Below are 19,418 nucleotides of genomic sequence, written 5' to 3' on the forward strand. Positions count from 1 at the left end.
TAATTCGGACTGTCAATCGGAGTGCCCTATTATGTCACACTAAGCTAAGTAAACAATTATTTTTTTTTAAAAGAGATAGAATGGCAGTCCACTATTAGTGTGTCTCTATGTTTAATCTCTATGCATAAAGAAGAAAACCCCTTTCTCTTTTCCTTTGAGAAAATATGAAATGAAACGACTGAAATGAGTGAAATTACATTCCCATCCGATTCATTAAGTGATAAGAGAGGTTTTGACCAAAATACCCTTCATAGAACGGTTAGCATTAACAAAATTTGGAGGGTATTTTTGTGAACCATTTCAGATCGTGACTATCCAATGGGCATCTATGGCTTGCCCATATACAATCCAAAAATTTTCGGATCCTAAATTTGATGATCCGAAATATGCCCATGGATCCTATTCATATGCTTAGATCATTTTCATTAACGTTCGGATTCGGACGATCCATCGGACCGTCTGGATCCATTGACACCCCTAGGGTCGGGAGGGTTTGGGCAGCTCGACCCGAGTGAAACCCGAAATTTTTAATAATTTTTTTTTCTGTAACCTTAACACTCAGGTTGGGTTGGGTTGGGTTGAACTCGGGTAGGGTCGGGTTTGGGTTGGAAAAAAGGGTTCATTGTGTCGGGTCGGGTTGGCCTCAACCCAAACCAACCCAACCCAACCCAAGTGGCACCTATGTATGGAGAGTGCCAATCCCAGGAACAACTAACCCAAGGATATTTATCCCCGAACAGAACAGTCCGACACGCGCGCATTTGTGGTGGCCGTGGGCCATGTCAGTCCAATTTAAAGGCACCGTCCGAGAATAGAAGTCGACAACTGACCAAAATGAGTTAGAGCCTTAGAGGACTCCTCCATATAATGGGGCCCACTCCACACCAACCCAAATTCCACTCCCACCAAAAACTAAAGGTAGATGATAAATTCGCATCCCCTTTAGGATAATCCACATCCCTTAAAAGTGTATGGACGTCAAAAAGCGTTAAAATAACCTCCTTTTTTAGTTTTTTACACCTTTTGACGTCAATTCATAGTCCAGGGGTGCGAATTATCCTCTAGGGGGTGCGACTCATCATCTCCCAAACTAAAAAACTCAAAAAAACGCGATGGCGTGGACCGGCCGGTACAATGGCCGGTTTTCTCAACACCCCTCTCGTTTCCAACCTCTTTTCCTTCTCCCTCCTCTAAAAAAAAACCATCTATTTAACCTCTCTTCTCCATCCTCTCAATCTCCAAAACCCTAAAATCTCTTCCATGGAATATTAGTTCAATTACACCATACAGAGAGAAAAAAAAACTCTCTGCATCAGTAATGGCGATCCTCTACGCAGTCGTGGCGAGGGGAGCCATTGTTCTTGCTGAATTCAGCGCCGTGTCGGGAAATACCGGTGTCGTGGCCAGGAGAATTCTGGAGAAATTGCCTTTAGAGGCGGATTCTAGGCTCTGTTTTTCACAAGATCGGTATATATTCCACATTCTCAGATCCGATGGGATTAGCTTTCTCTGTACGGCGAATGATACCTTTGGAAGTGAGTTTATGCATTCTCGGATCTCAATTTTTTATATAAATGCTTGATTTTGTAGATCTGTTTTTTTTTTTTTTTTGACTAATTTGATCTGTTATGGTGTTAGTTTTGGTTCCTTTCATTGAAGAGGAAAAGAAAATTCGTCATTTAGTTTGCTGCTTATTTTATTTGAGTTTTTAGGGTTTTGACTGCAATATATGTGCTAAGAATTATCATTGTTCAGATAAAATTACGAGGTGAATTCATGTTGCTTTCTTTTTATAATACATCACTGGAACTTCTTTTGTAATCTATGGTAATCTCTTTATAAATTTTTTGTTTTTAAGATTGGCATGTGCTAATTGTTATAGTAATTAGGTCAAGCAACAGAGGTTGCTTGAAGCATTACACCCAAGGTATCTAGTTTGGAATACCAAGTTTGTTGCCTCCAGCCCCTATATATATTAGATACACTAGGGTTTTAATAGGTTAGTGGGCTCTAGCCCAAATAGGCCCACTACACCGGTCCATTATCTTATTGGGCTTATATTAGAACATACATGGGTTATATTATATACCCAACAATCTCCTCCTATGTTCTACATATAGCACAATCCAATAGATAGACAGTGTAATGTTCAAAACAAAATATAGAAACATCCACATCACCATATGGTTTATATCATAAAAGATCTGTAATCCAAATGAAAACATGAATCCTTTTATGACAAACCAAGAGTTTTAGATATACAACAAGCTAAACTCAACCAAAAGGTAGTTTCACATATAAGTGAACCCCACTAATCTTAGATGAATTCATTCATGAGGTATGATTCTCATCGAGATCCAAAATAAAGTTCCACAAAAAAGTGAACTTTATGCATACTGAAATGTAAGCATAGTCTTTATGATTTTAGAAGATTTACTCATCAAGTAAGTCATCTTCATCAAAGTCCAAATGAAGACAAGCTCCTCCTTTTTGCCAATCCCTGTGAATTACCAAATATGGATTTCATGAAAATGAATCTAATCATTTGTGTAAAACACTAAAGTATCTAGTTCTACCTGAAGAAGAACTTAGTACAATTCCATAATTCACGAAAGTATCTAGTTCTACCTGAAGAAGAACTTAGTACAATTCAAATGGCTGAAAAAGTATCAGTATCACTCTCACCATAAGCATCATTGTCAAGTTTCAATACAGAACAAGACCTAAACAACTTCTTTTGCAAATAACCATTCCTAATTGTCAAGTTTCATTAAAGAACAAGACCAAATAGTTTCTTTTGCAAAGAATCATTTCATGTTTCTTTTTGGAATGTTATAGTCATCTTATCCATATTTGAGTTAAGCTGTATCATCAAGTTTGGAATGTACAACCTTTCCCAAAAAGGACATGTCATCAAATGTGGAATGACACACAACAACTGTAAACATCGTCGAAACATATCAAGTGCTTATCTTGGCCAAAAGGGAGATTCAAAGATTCAAAATAACATGAATGTAGGTTAAGTCATGTCTATAAAGACTTTAACCCCATCTCCCCCACAGTTTTGAATATTCGATCTTTGTTCAGTCCCTTTGCGAGAGCATCAGCCATATTATCCTTCGATCTCACATCAATCAAAGTGATAATCCCGTGTTAAATGAGATAATTCAGCATGGCTTGTTTCAGCCTAAGATGTCTCCTCTTACCATTAAAGAGTGAGTTCTTCACAATCGTAATTGTAGCTTGATTATCACAGAATATACTTAAGGAACTAAACCTTAACTGGGTTAGTGGAATGTCCATAACCATAATCAGAATCTTTATCTCCTCTGCTTTCATTTGCAACCGAAGCTAGACCATAAAGTTCAAATTCGACTTCCACACATCAGCAGTAGATTTGCTTTCCCCTAATTCTGATCCCCATGACGCATCAGAATATTCTTCCACAACAAGTGGATGGCCATCATAATTTAGAGCATACTCTTGAGTACACGAAAGGTATCTCATCAGCCTCATAAGGCCATTTCTATGCTCATGGCCAGGATTGCTAGCAAAACAACTCAGCATGCCAACTATAAAGGCTATGTCTGGCCTAGTGCAACATAAAACATACATGAGACTACCAATCAGTTTAAAATAATCGAACTGATTCACACTGTCTTTCTTTAGAGATCAGCTTCTTGGTATAATCAAAATAGTGTCTCAATCGGTTTGCACCCACTGCATCCTAAAAAAAAATGGTAGTATTGCATATAATGGGCTAGGTCAAGGGTGATTCCTTGCCTTTCAAAAAACTTACTTTCATACCAAGAATGGTGTTTACAACACCCAGGTCTTTTCATGTCGAATTTTTTACCCAAGGTTAGTTTCACATAACTCACCACAGAGAGATTGGAAACAAGAATCAACAGCTACATACAAGCAAATAAGCATAACCTTATTCGACACAAAACGATAGTAAAGGCATTTATCCGAGTAATTAATCAGAAAACCCAAAGCTCTTTACTACTTTGTCAAATTGCTGATGTCACAATTTAAGTGCTTGATGAAGACCAATACAAGGATTGTTAGATCTTAACATCCATACGAGCTGTGTAGAATAACATACAAACAAATATCTACTTACAACCCATAGTCTTAGCCTCATTGCAAATGGACTAGCTGTCAAGTTAGATTTTCTAACAGAGAGCTCATTTCATCATGAATGGCTTCTGCCCACAACATAGAGTCCCTAGATCTCATCACTTCCTGATAGGATGATGGATCATTCTCCAATTGGTAGGTCACAAAGTTCTCACCAAATTCTTAGGTACTCTATCACATGGAGGAGCATATAGAGATTTAGAATGTGATGTGCAGTCAAAGCTGCCTCTCCCCAAATGCAACTAGGCATGCCAGCTGTCATTAACATGGAGTTTAACATTAAGTTAACGTTATGTTCTTACACTCAGCTATGCCATTTGATTGAGGCGAGTGAGGAGCTGTAGTTTCAAGGATTATGCCCTGAGAGGCACAGAATTCCTTGAACCCTGTCATTGTGTAACTTCTCCTTCTCTATCACTCCTACCTCTCACACTTGTCAAATTTAATTGACATATATAATGGTATCGTATGAGTCATAGTAAGGTGGACCATTTTCTGATAGTGCACATGTCCCAATCGGTTGTGTAACAACTTAGGATCAATGAGCGGTGAACTATCATAACTAACAGTCTCATTTCTTAAACTCAAACCATACATACCATCTACAAGTATGCACAATCAAAATATTATGAGTTAACAATAAAAAATTACTCTATCACACATAAATGAAGTGCATATGCCAGCATAGTCAAACAGACTAATGGAAAACACTTTAACATCTTATAAACTAAGCAGTTTACCTGAAAAAAGGGCCAAGTTCGCAGTACCAGTGTGAGTGACTTCCATGTCTGCTCCACTAGCCACTGTACCAGTCTCATTTACTTCGATAACACTTAGTGAAAAACATTCTTTGAGTTGCAGGCATGACAAATGGCATCTGTTTCTAACCACCAGTCTGAAGAATTACTGGCCTTATCTTTTCTCAACATGGCAGTGAAATTTTTTAGGCCCAGTCTTATCTACCAGCATAGTAGCTTCCTTATAATGTGTGTCAGATTTTACCACCTAAGGTTGCCTACAATCTGCAGCAAAGTGACCATCTCCCACAGATGTAGCACTTGCCCTTCTTTTTCTTAAAGACAGTCTTTTTGGCTTTCAACTTGGGAATATCACTCTTAGGTGACTTGGATTTCTTAGAAAATTTCTTGGGATATATCACTGTGTTAGCAGCTGACTGTTGCTGTCTAACCATCTCCAAGTTATTCCTAGCTCTATTCTCATATTCGATTCAAATGAATCGTTTGAGATCATCCAGTCCCACTTACACCTTCTTTCTATACATCTTTATTGTGAAAGAGTGCCATGTAGATGTTAGCTTGTATATGATTGCACCCACAAGAAACGGATCACACACTACTATTTTCTCATTTGCTAAATTAGATCTCAAATTCTCTAAATCAGTTACTTGAGGAGTGATTTTCATGTCCTCCTGGAACTTGAAATTCATGAATTTGTCCACAAGATGAGTCTTGGACAATTCCTCCTCCTTCTTGAATTGAGCATCTAAGCTGTCCCATAGTGCTTTAGCAGTGTTATATTTACTATAGGTTTCTGCAAGACGATCTGAAAGACAATTTAACAAGTAGTCGCTGCAGAAATCCTCATCTCGAATCCATTGAGATTCGTCAACACCTTCAATCGAATCAGCAAAGGTACTCAAAATGGTGAAGAAAACATTCAAGTATTTCAGACCAAATTGAGTCTTTCGCTTCCAGGAATAAAATTACGAACCTCCAAACGATTGAAGTTTGACCATCTCAAAGGGAACTACAATCTTTTCCATTTTAGTCTAATTTACCAAAATAAAGGATGGAAAGAGTGCACCTGATTTGTGAAGCACGATAACCAAATAAGAATAACTAAGTCGCGAACCAAATCCAAACCCGAATCCGAGATATCCAAGATGAAACTCAGTAGCAAGAGATAACCACCAAGGTAATACCCGAGGCGAGGACAAACCAGCCAAGGCGAATACCCAAACCCAATAATAATTAGGATTTACAGGGGGTGAGCCAAAAACAAAGAACCAAATCCACGAACCGACGGCTCAACAACCAAAGCTACGAGTCAAATCGAGGAACCAAAGCTAAGAACCAAGTCGTTCCTCCCACAATAATTTTCCTCCAAAGTGTCGGCTCCAAAAATTGATTGCCAATGTTGCGGCCACCAAGAACCGGCCACAAGATTTAGGCCCAAGAAGATGGTTCGGCCAAATTGGTTAGCAACTTACAAGATGGGTTTCGAGTTTTGGATGTTGAACCCAAAAATTGAATTTTACAATGGACTGTGTTTGAGCACAAGAAAGAGAGAGACAGAACAACCAACTCAAAGCAATCGACTCCTTATTTTTCGTAAGCCCAAGCGACAGTAAGAAGAAGAGATCGGCCCCTTGTTGGATTAACTCCTCTCACAGCGGCAACAAATCCGACCAAGTGAGAAAGTCCAAACAATTGTTGTGCGAGAAGAAAACCCACGCCCAAAAAAGTAATTTTGGAGGAAGCTCTGGGTAGAAAACCCACATCCAAAAAATCTGAGATTAGGGTTGTTCTTGTTCTTGTCCCCTGCAAGGGAATTTGATGATGGTGTTTGTGGACCCAAAAATCGAATTTCTCAATATAAATTGCTCCAAACAGAAGTCGTACATGGGTTTTTGCTCCTTTATTTTTCACCGACCAAGTGATTTAGAGTAACCCCAATACTAACTGGAAGAAAACCAAAGTGAGAGGGCTGCTTTCAATCCCAAGAAGGTTGTCGTCCTCCAACAGATTGTATTGCACACAAGAGAGGCAAACTTCCTCTTCCCAATAGAACCGAACGGCTATGTATTAGGAGAAGGCGTGAGAGGGAGGGCTACTCGGTTTCAATCTCCACGAGGTTATGAGGGCGAAGCTTGTCTGCACAGAATTGTTGACCTCTGCTTCTCTTTAGATCTATACGATCAAATTTCAAACCGTATTTTTCCGAATCAGAGGCTGCCGGAGTTATGTCACCGTTAATGGAGGCGATCGCTCACATTCACCGGATAGGCCGTTCTATTCATGGTGATATTAAGCCGGAAAACAATCTCTATGACGGGGAAGAAGCGCAAACTTGCCGATTTTGGATCGGCCGATTGTTACAACGAGCAATCTGAGAAAGGGAGAACACCTTACTACGGCTTGCCCAAAAGCAACTTCGAGGGAGATAAAAAAACCCACGCCTAAATCAATTTCTGTTGGAGAAGAGAACCCACGGCCAATTCGTTTAATTCGTTTTCTTGGGGAGAATAGACCCACGGCTAAAACCGATTGAGATTTTGAGAACGAATTGAAAATCACGTCCAAATTGAATCTTCGAAGGATAAAACCCACGCCCAAAACTAGGGTTGAAACTAATGCTTCAAGATTGTTATAGTAATTAGGTCAAGCAACAGAGGTTGCTTGAAGCATTACACCCAAGGTATCTAGTTTGGAATACCAAGTTTGTTGCCTCCAGCCCCTATATATATTAGATACACTAGGGTTTTAATAGGTTAGTGGGCTCTAGCCCAAATAGGCCCACTACACCGGTCCATTATCTTATTGGGCTTATATTAGAACATACATGGGTTATATTATATACCCAACACTAATCTGTTCACAATTTCATTTTTTTTTAATGATTGACATATTCTGCAGACATCTTATGACAGTAAAGATAGGTAAGTTCCTGAAGCTAGGGATATATACATCTTACCCTTGAGAACCTATGAGTGGCATCACTTAGTCAATTGACGCAATAAAAAACACACCTAATAAATCTGGTCCATATATGCCTGTTAGAATGTATTAGATCAGATCTGAAGGTTGGATCATTAGTGTGATAGATTAGGATACTTAAGAGTTAGTTTTTAGTTATAATCAGTTATGTAATTTGAATTTGAAAGTCAAGTAGTTTAGGTAGTTATGCACATGTTTTTCATGGAAAACCACTTGTAAAATTCTCTCTCTATATATATAGTGCAAAAGGCACCCCAGTTGTATTGGGTTTTCTCCATATTTTCGTGATCTTATAATGCCTAGTTCATTGTTAGTTTACATGTTTCAAAATTCAATACATTCACAATGAAACAAAGAGGCAATTGATTAAACTGACTAATTTGTTCTCTGAATCAATTCCTAGTTCATGGTGCTTGAATGGTAACAATGCTCTTGCATTATACACATGATGAGAATTCGTATGAGACTGCACAGCTATTTTGTTTTGAGGGAACATGAATACAAATCATTCAATAATGCTTGATGGGGATGATGATTTTTGTGAAGTAGAAGCTACTCTCGAAGTTCTGTTGGTTCCTTCCACAAATTGTCTAATGGAGGAGATAAAAAAACCACTTTACTTGAATGTTAAGGCGTGGCAGTTGTGTAATAGCATATTTGCCTTAGGTAGTGGATAATTTTAGACCCCTTTCTCCAAAAAGGTTCCGTTGTTAGGACCATGGTTTTAAATTTCAGTTTTGGCTAAAATTTCGGACTTATCCGAAACCGAAATTTCAGCCAAAATCCCAAAATTTCGGGTGAAATTTGGTAATTGCGCACGAAACTCCAGATTTTTCGGACGAAATTTCGATCGAAATTACTGAAATTTCACCCGAAATTTTAGTAATTTCGTTCGAAATTCTTTAACGTAATATAATATTATTATTTTATTATCAATTTTGACAAAATTTCCGATATTTCAAATGAAATTTGGTAAATTTCAGGAATTTCTGTATGCTTTAGTTCCGGTCATCACCGAAATCCGAAATTTCGGATTTCAGTCGAAATTTGAAACCATGGTTAGGACATGGTCTCAAAGTGGACTATGTGAAGAAGTTTTATTCTCAGGTGAAACTGCTGGATGCCCTCGATGCCCTTCATTGAGGAAACATGTCGGATGTCTCTGTCGAATCATTACATATTATCGGGACTTGGTTGTCAATTTGGTGTCCGTGAATGTGTGTACAATGGTTTGAACTCCCATTCATTATGTCATCTCTCAAAGTTCACAAGCCAATAAGCTCTCAAATCAAACATGGAAACTTCTCCCTTAACTTGAAACTTCCCAAGTAAATTCAACTTGCTTCAAAATTGTTTCAAACCGGACATTGAACCCCTCACCCTTAAAAACACTATAATATTTTCCAGTTGGGTGGGTTTTTGAGAAAATGATTTGATTCACCAATATTTTGACTCACTCAATTTTGAATGTTGTTAGTCCTGGTTGGAGAAAAACAAAACAATGTTCTCCTCCATTGCCATTTCGCTCCCATGCTTTCTATTGGTTGATTATAATAGGTTGGAATGTGAAAAAGCTGGATAGTTTTCAAGGATTCGAAGGAAAAGGTAGCAATCCAGGGCTTGTGTTGTAGACTTGTAGGAAATCAGAGTTGGGTTTGTTTAGGTTTGATAATGGTTACTGTAGCGACCATAGGTATGAGAAAAACCAAGGGTGGTGAATTGCTTACACTCTAGTTTTTAGCATTTTAAGTAGGAGTTCATATTTATGAGTTTTGTTGTTTCTAGTTTCTTCTTTTCCTTTTTTTACTAACTCAAAACTTCCCGAACCCACTTTCTCATTACCTTGGCTACTTTACATTCTCTTGTTTTCTATGCATGCATGAAGAGATCATGTTTTCCCTGAAATGAGATTTGTGGTGAGGTTAATGTATGAAATAAATGTGAGGTTAATGTGGTGAGATTTTGTGGTGAGGTTAATTTGTAATCTCTTATATCAAAGTCCCATTACTAATTACATAAAAGTAAATTAAGAAAAAAAGAAGAAATAAAGAACTGAACCCATCTGATTTCAAACAATCAAAGAAATATGTTTTCCAATATTTACTTTTACTTTTTGAAAATTAATTTTTTTATTAAAAGAAAATTCAATGATACAAGAAGAGCAAGGAAACAAAAAGTTATTTTAACATTAATTATTTACATTCATTTTAGTTAAAAGGCTAACATTTTTCTATTTTTCATTTTTTCTAACCTTAAGTTCTCTTTTCATATGCTCTCATTATCTTTACATTGCTTTCTTTTTTCATGAGTTTTCATTAATTTTGATTTATTACATTTATTGCGTAGGTTTGTGATAAAAAAAAATTCTACATTTAATTATTTAATACTTCTTTAATTAAAACTTATACAGTTTCAGCCATTCCAAAAAAAAAAAAAACTTATACAGTTTTCGTCGCTTAAAACGTCACCATATATGTATTTTTTAACTTGACTCCATATTCCTGTTTTTTGGCTTTTCCATATCCTCCCTTCTTTAAGTCGTTTGATTAAATAATGGGGCTTTTGCAAATCACAGCACATGCTTTGGGATTTTCGCATTTTTTTTAACCTGCCTTCATCTTCCTGTTTTCTTGGTTTCTGCATATCCTCCTTTTCTTTTATCTTATTTGATTAAATAATGGGGCTTCTGCAAAACACGAATATGGTTTGGGGTTTTTGTTCAAGACGACATATAATTCAAGATTTTGTGAAAGGAGGCATGTGATTTGGGTGAATTTTGCAGAAAAAAAGACATCGGTAATTCCTTAACGAAACTGGCTCAGCTTGATGAATTTTCCAAGAAAAGATCAAAATACTCTTATATGTGTTAAAAGTCAAAATTAACCATCAATTGGTCTTTTTTTGAGGCAAAGTCATCCACCGTAGTGGTTCAGTTAGAAATTGACGGTATATGTCTCCTTTTATAAAATTCATCCAAACCACACAGTCTCCTTTTACAAAATCTTGAATTCTATGTCGTCTTTTGCAAAAGCCCCAAACCACGTGTCTTGTTTTGCCAAAAAAAAAAAACTCCTTAAATGATTTTACTGAGAGTGATCGATTTTAACCTATGAGCTATGATTTGTGGACATGACACGAGTGTCGCGTGTCGACGCGAACACAGAGTGTTGGACACAGACCTCTAAAATTTAGAAACAGGGACACGGCTAAATAGAAAGTATATATGATACAACATCAAATATTAGTTAAAGAAGAGCTAAACAAGTGTTTATAATAAAAGAATAGTTAATAATAAAATAGGTAAACGCAACATGCAGTAATAAAACAGAATGTCACACTTGACACGACACAATACGTGTCCACACACCCACATTAAGTCTAACAAATATAGCAGTACATTTAAAAGTGTCCAAAGGAGTGTCGACACAGGCAAACACGCGTGTCGTGTCAGACACATTTGTCAGCAATAAATTCAAAGTGTCGGCCAAATCATAGCTCATGAGCTTTTGAACCTTGGTTCAAATTTTATTTCAATATGCATTCTTTGTTTTCTATATCAGCTTTTCCGTTGGTTTCGTTTCATCTCTAAGGTATGATTTTGCCTTCTTATGCCCCATCTAGTCGAGCTTAGTAGAGTGAGTGGTGTCATGGATGATGACTTTTGCCACATGAAGAAGTTTAATTTAGTGCAAATATTCTAAAGATAATTGAGAAGTTCAATGAGTTCAATGAGTTGGAAATATTGTGTGACATGATTGAAGATGTTTTATAGATCATTAAGATGGGTTCTAAAATGTAACTTTTACCATTCAAAAAAAAGAAGAAGATGGGTTCTAGCCTTCAAGGTTACTTTCTTTGTTTTCTTATGATATGTAGTCATTTTCTTTCATAGTTTGAAATATCTTTTTTAGGACACTTTGCCCTAACTCTTCACTATTCACATTGAGCTTCTTGGGTAGCTTATGGGCCGTGCCATGCTAGTGAACTCGGTAGAGGGTTTCTAAGTCTGCACAGTGCACATTAAGATGGTGTGAATTAACTATGTGGGACCTTAGATGTTCAATTTTGCTACATGAATTGAATGGATTTTAGTTTCAGTAATTAATTGACAGAATGCCAAGTTGATGATGGTTATCATGGCTAAGGGAGCTTTGCACTCCTTAGCATCTTTCATTGAGCTATTAGACAATAAATTTCTAGTTGATTCGCTTGGCTCCTATGGTAGGTTGCAGTCAATCATCATTTATGGGGCCTTCTTATGGTAGGCATGTATGAATCCCTCAACAGTGATAATTTTTCCATGCATGCGCTTTGTGCTCTACAACAATATTTCATGTCTTAGTGGTGTATAAGTGCACATAGTCATTTGGTGGACAGGTTTGATTTGTTTTAGTTGGGTTACATGATGATAAGCAAAAGTACTAATGGCTTTCACAAGGATAAGTCTCATCATAACTTTAAATAATTGGATTTGAGTCAACATCTTCACAAGCCATTAATTCTTTCTATTGGATAGTTCTGCCAAATTATTATAAATGGAATCGTAGTTGAATTTTCCTTTGCTCTTGTTCTATTATATTAGTATGCTTGGCCTATTTATGTACAGAAACTTGTGTATGCTCGGCGTATTTATCTACAGAAACTCGTGCATGTGTAGTCTATCTTGATATTCTAAACATGTCATATAAGATCTAGATTATCCTTTTCCTTTCCTTTTTTTTTAAATTCATCCATTGACCTTTATTTTATATGCCGTTATTCGTGATACTTTCCCTAAAGTTTGCCTTTCTTTTCTTTATTGGTTTCTATTATCTCTTGAAAAATGTCTTATGCCATGACATATTGCTCCTAAGAATTTTCTTTTCTTTTTTATCAGTCCATCATATTTTATCTGATGCTTTATTCCAGGGAGAATTCCTTTCTCTTACTTGGAGGATATTCACATGAGGTTTATGAAAAACTATGGGAGAGTGGCTCACTCTGCTCTAGCTTATGCAATGAATGATGAGTTCTCTAGGGTCTTGCATCAGCAGATGGAATACTTCTCCAGTAATCCTAATGTAGATACTCTCAACCGCGTACGAGGTGAAGTTAATGAGGCAAGTATTTTAGAAGAATTCATTGTTTGGAGTCATCAATAACTGTGATAGTGAGGTTGTCAAGGATCCTGAGTGGTCCAAGGCAGCTGAGCCCCTGGGTACCTAGGTATGTGCTCATCATCTTAAACAGTAATAAAATCAAATTATATTAAATGTTTTTTTTATCTTTTTTTGAAATGGATTTTTTCCAAAAAAGTAAATGTTTTTTTTTATCTTATTACATATAAGTAATGTTTTCTAGGAGTAATATCACACCGTGTTTGTCTTGATATGTACAAACCTTTCTTTATTCTATCCTTTGTTCATTGGCTGTTACAACTCCTTGGAGATTTTAACAACCAATGAAAGAAGTTTAAAATAAAGAAAGGGATGTAAATGCCAGTTTCTGTTCTCTTATGTGTTAAAAGGGGAGCGTGCATGTAATGCAGGGAGAGTGAAAATATCATCTCCCTATTCATAAATGCATTTTTCTTTTCAGGAAATGACATTGGTACAGTTTATTATTTATAGAAGCAAATGTGAAGGCACATGATGTGTAAATCACTCAATCACATTGAAACAACTACTTGACAGGTGTTTTTGGTTTTTCGGTCTCCTACCAAATTTCGAGCATATTGCTCATTTCTTAAATTAATGAATGGATATTTTGTTGATATGATGAAGCTGTCCGGGCAAGCTTTTAATTTCTGAGCCAGTCAATGGTCTCTTTTAATAAGTTCTTAGTAGCTTGACTAGATACTTTTTATTATTTTATTTTCTGATTAATGGTTTAAAATATGAGATGTCGACGAAGGACATCCTTGAATTGACACTTATATGCTGACTACAGATCAAATTACAAACACCACATTTTCAATACATTCAAGTTTTTTTTTTTTTTTTTTTTAAATTCATGAAGTCCTATACGCCAACAACTCCAGTGGCTTTTCTTTTGCTGTTTTTTTGGTAAATTACGTTTTTTTGGACATCTGCACATTTTGAGGTATGTTGGTCATTTCTTTTTTTGTTAGAGTATCTCATGTTTTGTTTCTGATATCAACTAAACCTTGTTTTCCAGCTACGCACTATCATGGTGGAAAATATTGAGAAGATATTGGAGAGAGGTGACCGGATTGAACTCCTTGTTGACAAAACTGCAACAATGCAAGATGGTGCCTTTCATTTCAAGAAGCAATCTAAGCGCCTTTCTAGTGCTCTATGGATGAAAAATGCCAAGCTATTGTAAGCACCCAATTCCTTATAAGATTAAAAATTTTGAGTCCATGTCCTTCTGCATAAGATTAAATTTAGTAGCAATTGTTAAACTGCTTATATTTTCTTTGCATGAAATCTTCTAAATGCCTGGAGATTTCATCTTTATGGAAACACCAAAACTTGTGGAATTGGCTGTTCTAACTCATTGACGACTCCTCTCTCTTTCCTTTTTCGGGGTAAGCCAGGTACCCCATGCCCCACACAATCTCAATGTTACCACCCTTATGTCGTGATCATCATTGGTTGTTAAAGAAAGGTTGTCCAGGTTTCTTTGGCCAAGGGCAAGGGAAGACCTTGAATATTATGATACACAACCAATATATCCAACATGCCAATTATCACCTAGCCTTTGTGAGGATGATTTCTCCACTTTATCCATCCTAACAAAACAACTTCCATGGTTGTGCAATGTCAAGACTAACTACTATAGTTGCCAAATTGTATATAAGCTTCCTGGACCTGATGCTACTTATACTTCTAACTGAGGAGTATTCCTTCCCCAATAATAGTATCAACAATATTAGTTAGACAATGCAAATGAAGCAATACGCTCATCTGTTTTATTTATTTATTTTTATTTTTTTTGAATGGTACGTTCATCTGTTTTATTAACCTTTAATCTCCTAATGTTATGACTTATGATTCCCCATAACCCTAAACCTCCTATTGTTATGACTTACTCTACCTTGAGAGAATGGATAGGGGAAAGTGACCAACAAACAATGGCCCGATAGGAGGTATCAACCATCAGCTCAGCGAATGGAGACCAGGGGATTGGATGTGTAGCGATTGTGGCTACACATACTTTCAAAGAAGTTCTGTTTGAGATGTAGGCTGAGAGAAGAAAGAGTGGGAGAAAGGATTGAGGCTGATGATAGTTGGACTAAGAAAAGGGAAGTAGAGAATAACAGCAAACGAGAGGAAGAAAAGTAGGAGAGGGTGCAGAGGAAAAATGGGCCAATATGGCTAGGAGGCATGGAGATTGGGCATTCAAAAGATGCTACTTTTTTTCTTTTTTTTTTAGCTTTAGCTGTAGAAGGACCTGCAAGAGGTGTGAAAAACCAAATGAGAGCAAAAATATTGTTGCTCAAGAATATGAATCATGCTAGATGGATCAGAGGTTGCTAGACGAGAAATGCAAAGGTGATAAGGGGGGCCCATGTCTACGAAAAGGGATAATTGTATAGGGGAAGGAAAACTCAACTGTGTACATCCCGCCTGAGGTGGATGGACAACCTTCTTTGAAACAGAATTCGGGGGCTAATTTGCTGCATAGTAAGCCCCAAATGACACTGAACAAGTCGTTCTCTTGGCCAATGGAAAGGGAGGCCAAGCAGACCTTAAAAAGTGGAACTTCGTGGATCTAGATCGATGATGAGAGTGTGACGGTGAGGATGAAGTTCCTTGGCAGAGGGCTGTAATAGCAATGGTTCACCATCACTGGTGAATGGAAGAGGTGAACGCTTGGTGATGATAATTTGAACCTAGGAAAGGAGGGGGAGCGGGAGGGGGAGGGGGGCCGGGGGTGAGAAAACCACGAAGATCATGGTAACATTTCTAAGGTTGCTGCAGACGTGGGGAATGAAAACTCTATTTATAATGTGGGAAGAGGCAGGGACAGTGGGGGATGTGGATTACCAATCGGCGAGTGCCAAGAAGATGCAAATCAGGCTTGAGATGCAAGTTTCCTAGTGCTGGAGATTGTTGTCATGGAGGTGGAAGGAGGCTAGTTTTTTTATTGCCGTGGAGGAGTTGCCAGAGGTAGGGATGAAAGCTCAAGGAGTCACCAAATCTAATGGGTGTGGTCATGTGGGGTTTCGAATGATGGAAGGGAGCATATCTGATTGGAGGGATCAGATCTGGAGTTTTAGTTACAGACCTATGTGTGTTGGTTATAGATGTAAGGTTTCGTAGGCCAGGGGATGTAGATCTAGGGTTTCATGGGGAAAAGTTGTGGATCAAGGATTTCTCTAAGATGAGAAGGGAAATCTATGTGTGCAAAGAGGCATAGCAAATCTAAGGTGTCAAGAGAGGTGGGGTATGGATATAACTATCTAAGGGTTCAGATTAAGATGTAGGGTTGTAGAGGTGTGGAACTTAGAACTAAGGTTTTGGATTTGTAGATCTACGGGCTAAGGACACGGATCTAGGGTTTTGGGTTTGAGATCTAGGACTTAGATCTATGGGTTTTTGGTTTTTAGATCTAGGATTTTGGGTTTGAGATCTAGGTGTTTGTGACTTAGATCTACGGTTTTGGGTATTGAACCAATGATGTAGAATGGATGTAGATCTAGAGTTTTGGCTTTTAGATCTAGGGTTTGAAGTTGGTGATCTGGTTTGGGTGATATATCTTTAAGGTATGGTTCACAAATGGGTATAAAAGATGGAAGTAAAATAGTGTGCGTGCGTGCGTGCGTGCGTGCGTGTGTGTGGATCTAGAGTTTTGGCTTTTAGATCTAGGGTTTGAAGTTGGTGATCTGGTTTGGGTGATATATCTTTAAGGTATGGTTCACAAATGGGTATAAAAGATTGAAGTAAAATAGTGTGTGTATGTGTGTGTGTGTGTGTGTAGAATGGATGTAGATCTAGAGTTTTGGCTTTTAGATCTAGGGTTTGAAGTTGGTGATCCGGTTTGGGTGATATATCTTTAAGGTATGGTTCACAAATGGGTATAAAAGATTGAAGTAAAATAGTGAGTGTGTGCGCGCGCGCCCAAAATATCAGCTCCATAGGATCATCCCAACCCTTCGATTTGTGGAGGCAAAAAATGGACAGATTTGTGAAGGTTTATACCCGTCCATTTTTTGCCTCCACAAATCGAAGGGTTTGGATGATCCTATGGAGCTGATTTTTTGGTCACACCCTATCTACGTGAGGGCCCATCAAATGAATGCTTTGGATTAACCAAACAATGTGGCCTCCACTGTATTTTAAGCCCACGGAGTAGCTAAGTTATCTACTCCGGGGAGTAGGAACGTTGCAAATCCCTTCTGCTCCTACTGTTGCTTGGGTCATCCATCACATACTACCCTTCCCATGCTGAAGTGTTACAATCCACACCCACCTCAGATGATTACCACTCGTCAATTATGTCTCCTTCATCTTCCTATTTTCGCTTCACATTTCTCTATAAATGCATGACTTTCTTGACCTCAACAAGCTTGCAAGAGGTCTTAATGTTTATACTCATGTTTTTGCAAAGGCATCTTTACTGCTCCACTGTTTCCCATCTAGGATTAAAATCCCCGAATTTGTGATTTGCTGGGAGATGCCTCCAAATAACTTTAATAGTAATACTAGTAGTAGTAACTAGAAGAATAAAATAGATGAGTCAACACAAATGAGCTCTTCATTGCCAAGAGTTCATCCCCAAAGGAAGTCACCCTTGGGGTTAAAGTTGTGCACGTACTCTTTCTCCCCTACATATCTCACCTAGCAGGAGACATTACCTTCTGAAGCTGTCCTTCTCATAAGGGTCATCCCATGACAATTTGCCAAGTCATAGTTTTGCATAAGATGGATGTGGGATTTTTTTGTTGTTGTACAGTTGATGGATATGGGCGTTGTTCGCTGTAAAATGACAATTACCTTGCTTTTACTCCTTATTTTATTGGCATTATAATGTTTTTGATGGTATGAATATCAACTCTCTCTCTCTCTCTCTCAATTGCCTAATCTCTGGTTTCCATGCTATTGCATCCGTTTTTCATCCATCTACAAACTTAAAAACTAAGTCCTCAGAAAATGAGTAGTCCTATGTTGGTTATTTTCAATAATATGGAGGCATCATAGGCCAGTGATGATGTTATTCTTTATTTTTTTACTTTTTACTTTTTAGTATTCTAATGTTAAGTGGCATCTGTAGTTTTACTTTTAAATTTCACAGATCAGTAACATTTTTCTCTTCACTGCAGGGCCACATTGACATGCTTGATAGTGCTGTTACTGTACATAATAATTGCTGCTTGTTGCGGAGGCATCACCCTTCCATCATGCCGATCTTGATCAATAGTCACTGGCATCATTGTTTCAATGTCCTTGTGAGGTATGCCGCTGTAGGGTATCGGAATTTGCATTCCTGTATGTTATGAGCCCTCCTGTCTACAGCAACAACGCTTCCGGACACATCTGCACATGGAAGTCAATATCTGCAGGCCCAAGAATGTTTGCATCGATCTTTTATACGTGGAATCTCGTAACTTCTTTGTCTATGTAGCTTCAGAAGCCTGCTGCAATTTTATTTGTTACTCGTTGATGAGGATTTCTGTTTTTTGTAAATTTCGAGAATTTTTTGTAAAGTTCATGAGTTCTTATTATCTATTCTCAAACCCAGTGTTCTGAATTTTTATGTTTGCTGGCCATTAGTAACAACTTCTGTTATTCACTAGTTTGATTGTCGAGATTTCAATTAGTTTTGCAATGTCTGGTATATCATTTTCTTTTGAGTCACTTGCATTCACATGGATCATACATGTATTTGTTTTTTTGGGTTTTTTCTTTCTATTGGTCAAGGGATTCTTATATGTTCCTAATATTCGTGTCTGAACTTCAAACATGGGCATTTTAAAGATGATATCAATATTCAGCAGGTCTGAGTTCCACTATCCATAGTGCAACATATCCTATGATTTAGTCAATACTTTGAATTTTCAACGGGCATACGTATCGACACCAACACATGTGTAGATACTTATCGGCACTGCTTTTGACACAACGACCCGCATGTCGATACTTATCGACACTCCTTTTGACACTTGTAAATGTACTGCTAGAACTGTCAGGCTTAATGTGGGCGCATCAAAATGTTATTATATCTTGTGAAATGAAATACTATTTATTATTGACTATTGTGTTTGTATGTTTTTTTTTAATAGTGATTATTGACTATTGTGGTTACCTCATCTTTTACCATCAATTCTTATGTTTTTTATTAACTCTTCTTTAGCTAATATTTGTTGTTATCCCCTTCCCCTAAACCCAACATACTAAACACTACTGTTATTATGTTCATTATATCTTATTGGTCTCTCTTTCTTGATGCATATTGGAGAATGAAGATAACTAGATTAGATCGATGAATGCACTCTTATTTGATTATTAGTTTGTTTAAGTGAATTCCATATTTATCTTTTTACAAATTATGATTAGTAATCAGTAATTTCATAGTAATTTCATAGTAATTTCA

General features: G+C 37.4%; 1 protein-coding gene across 1 annotated transcript; it reads left to right on the forward strand.

The window, feature by feature from the left end:
* The first annotated feature begins 1,130 nt into the window (after nt 1-1,130).
* Nucleotides 1,131-18,644, forward strand: LOC143863565 (vesicle-associated membrane protein 714-like). The gene is made up of 4 exons (XM_077374272.1): nt 1,131-1,535; nt 12,789-12,979; nt 14,037-14,200; nt 18,148-18,644. The coding sequence occupies exons 1-4, from the start codon at nt 1,319-1,321 to the stop codon at nt 18,236-18,238; spliced, it is 663 nt and encodes a 220-aa protein (XP_077230387.1). The 5' UTR covers nt 1,131-1,318; the 3' UTR covers nt 18,239-18,644.
* The last annotated feature ends 774 nt before the right edge of the window (nt 18,645-19,418 follow it).

Source organism: Tasmannia lanceolata, unplaced genomic scaffold (genome assembly GCF_043159265.1).
Source record: "Tasmannia lanceolata isolate RefF3 unplaced genomic scaffold, GAP_Taslan_0.1 ptg000044l, whole genome shotgun sequence".
NCBI lineage: Eukaryota > Viridiplantae > Streptophyta > Magnoliopsida > Canellales > Winteraceae > Tasmannia > Tasmannia lanceolata.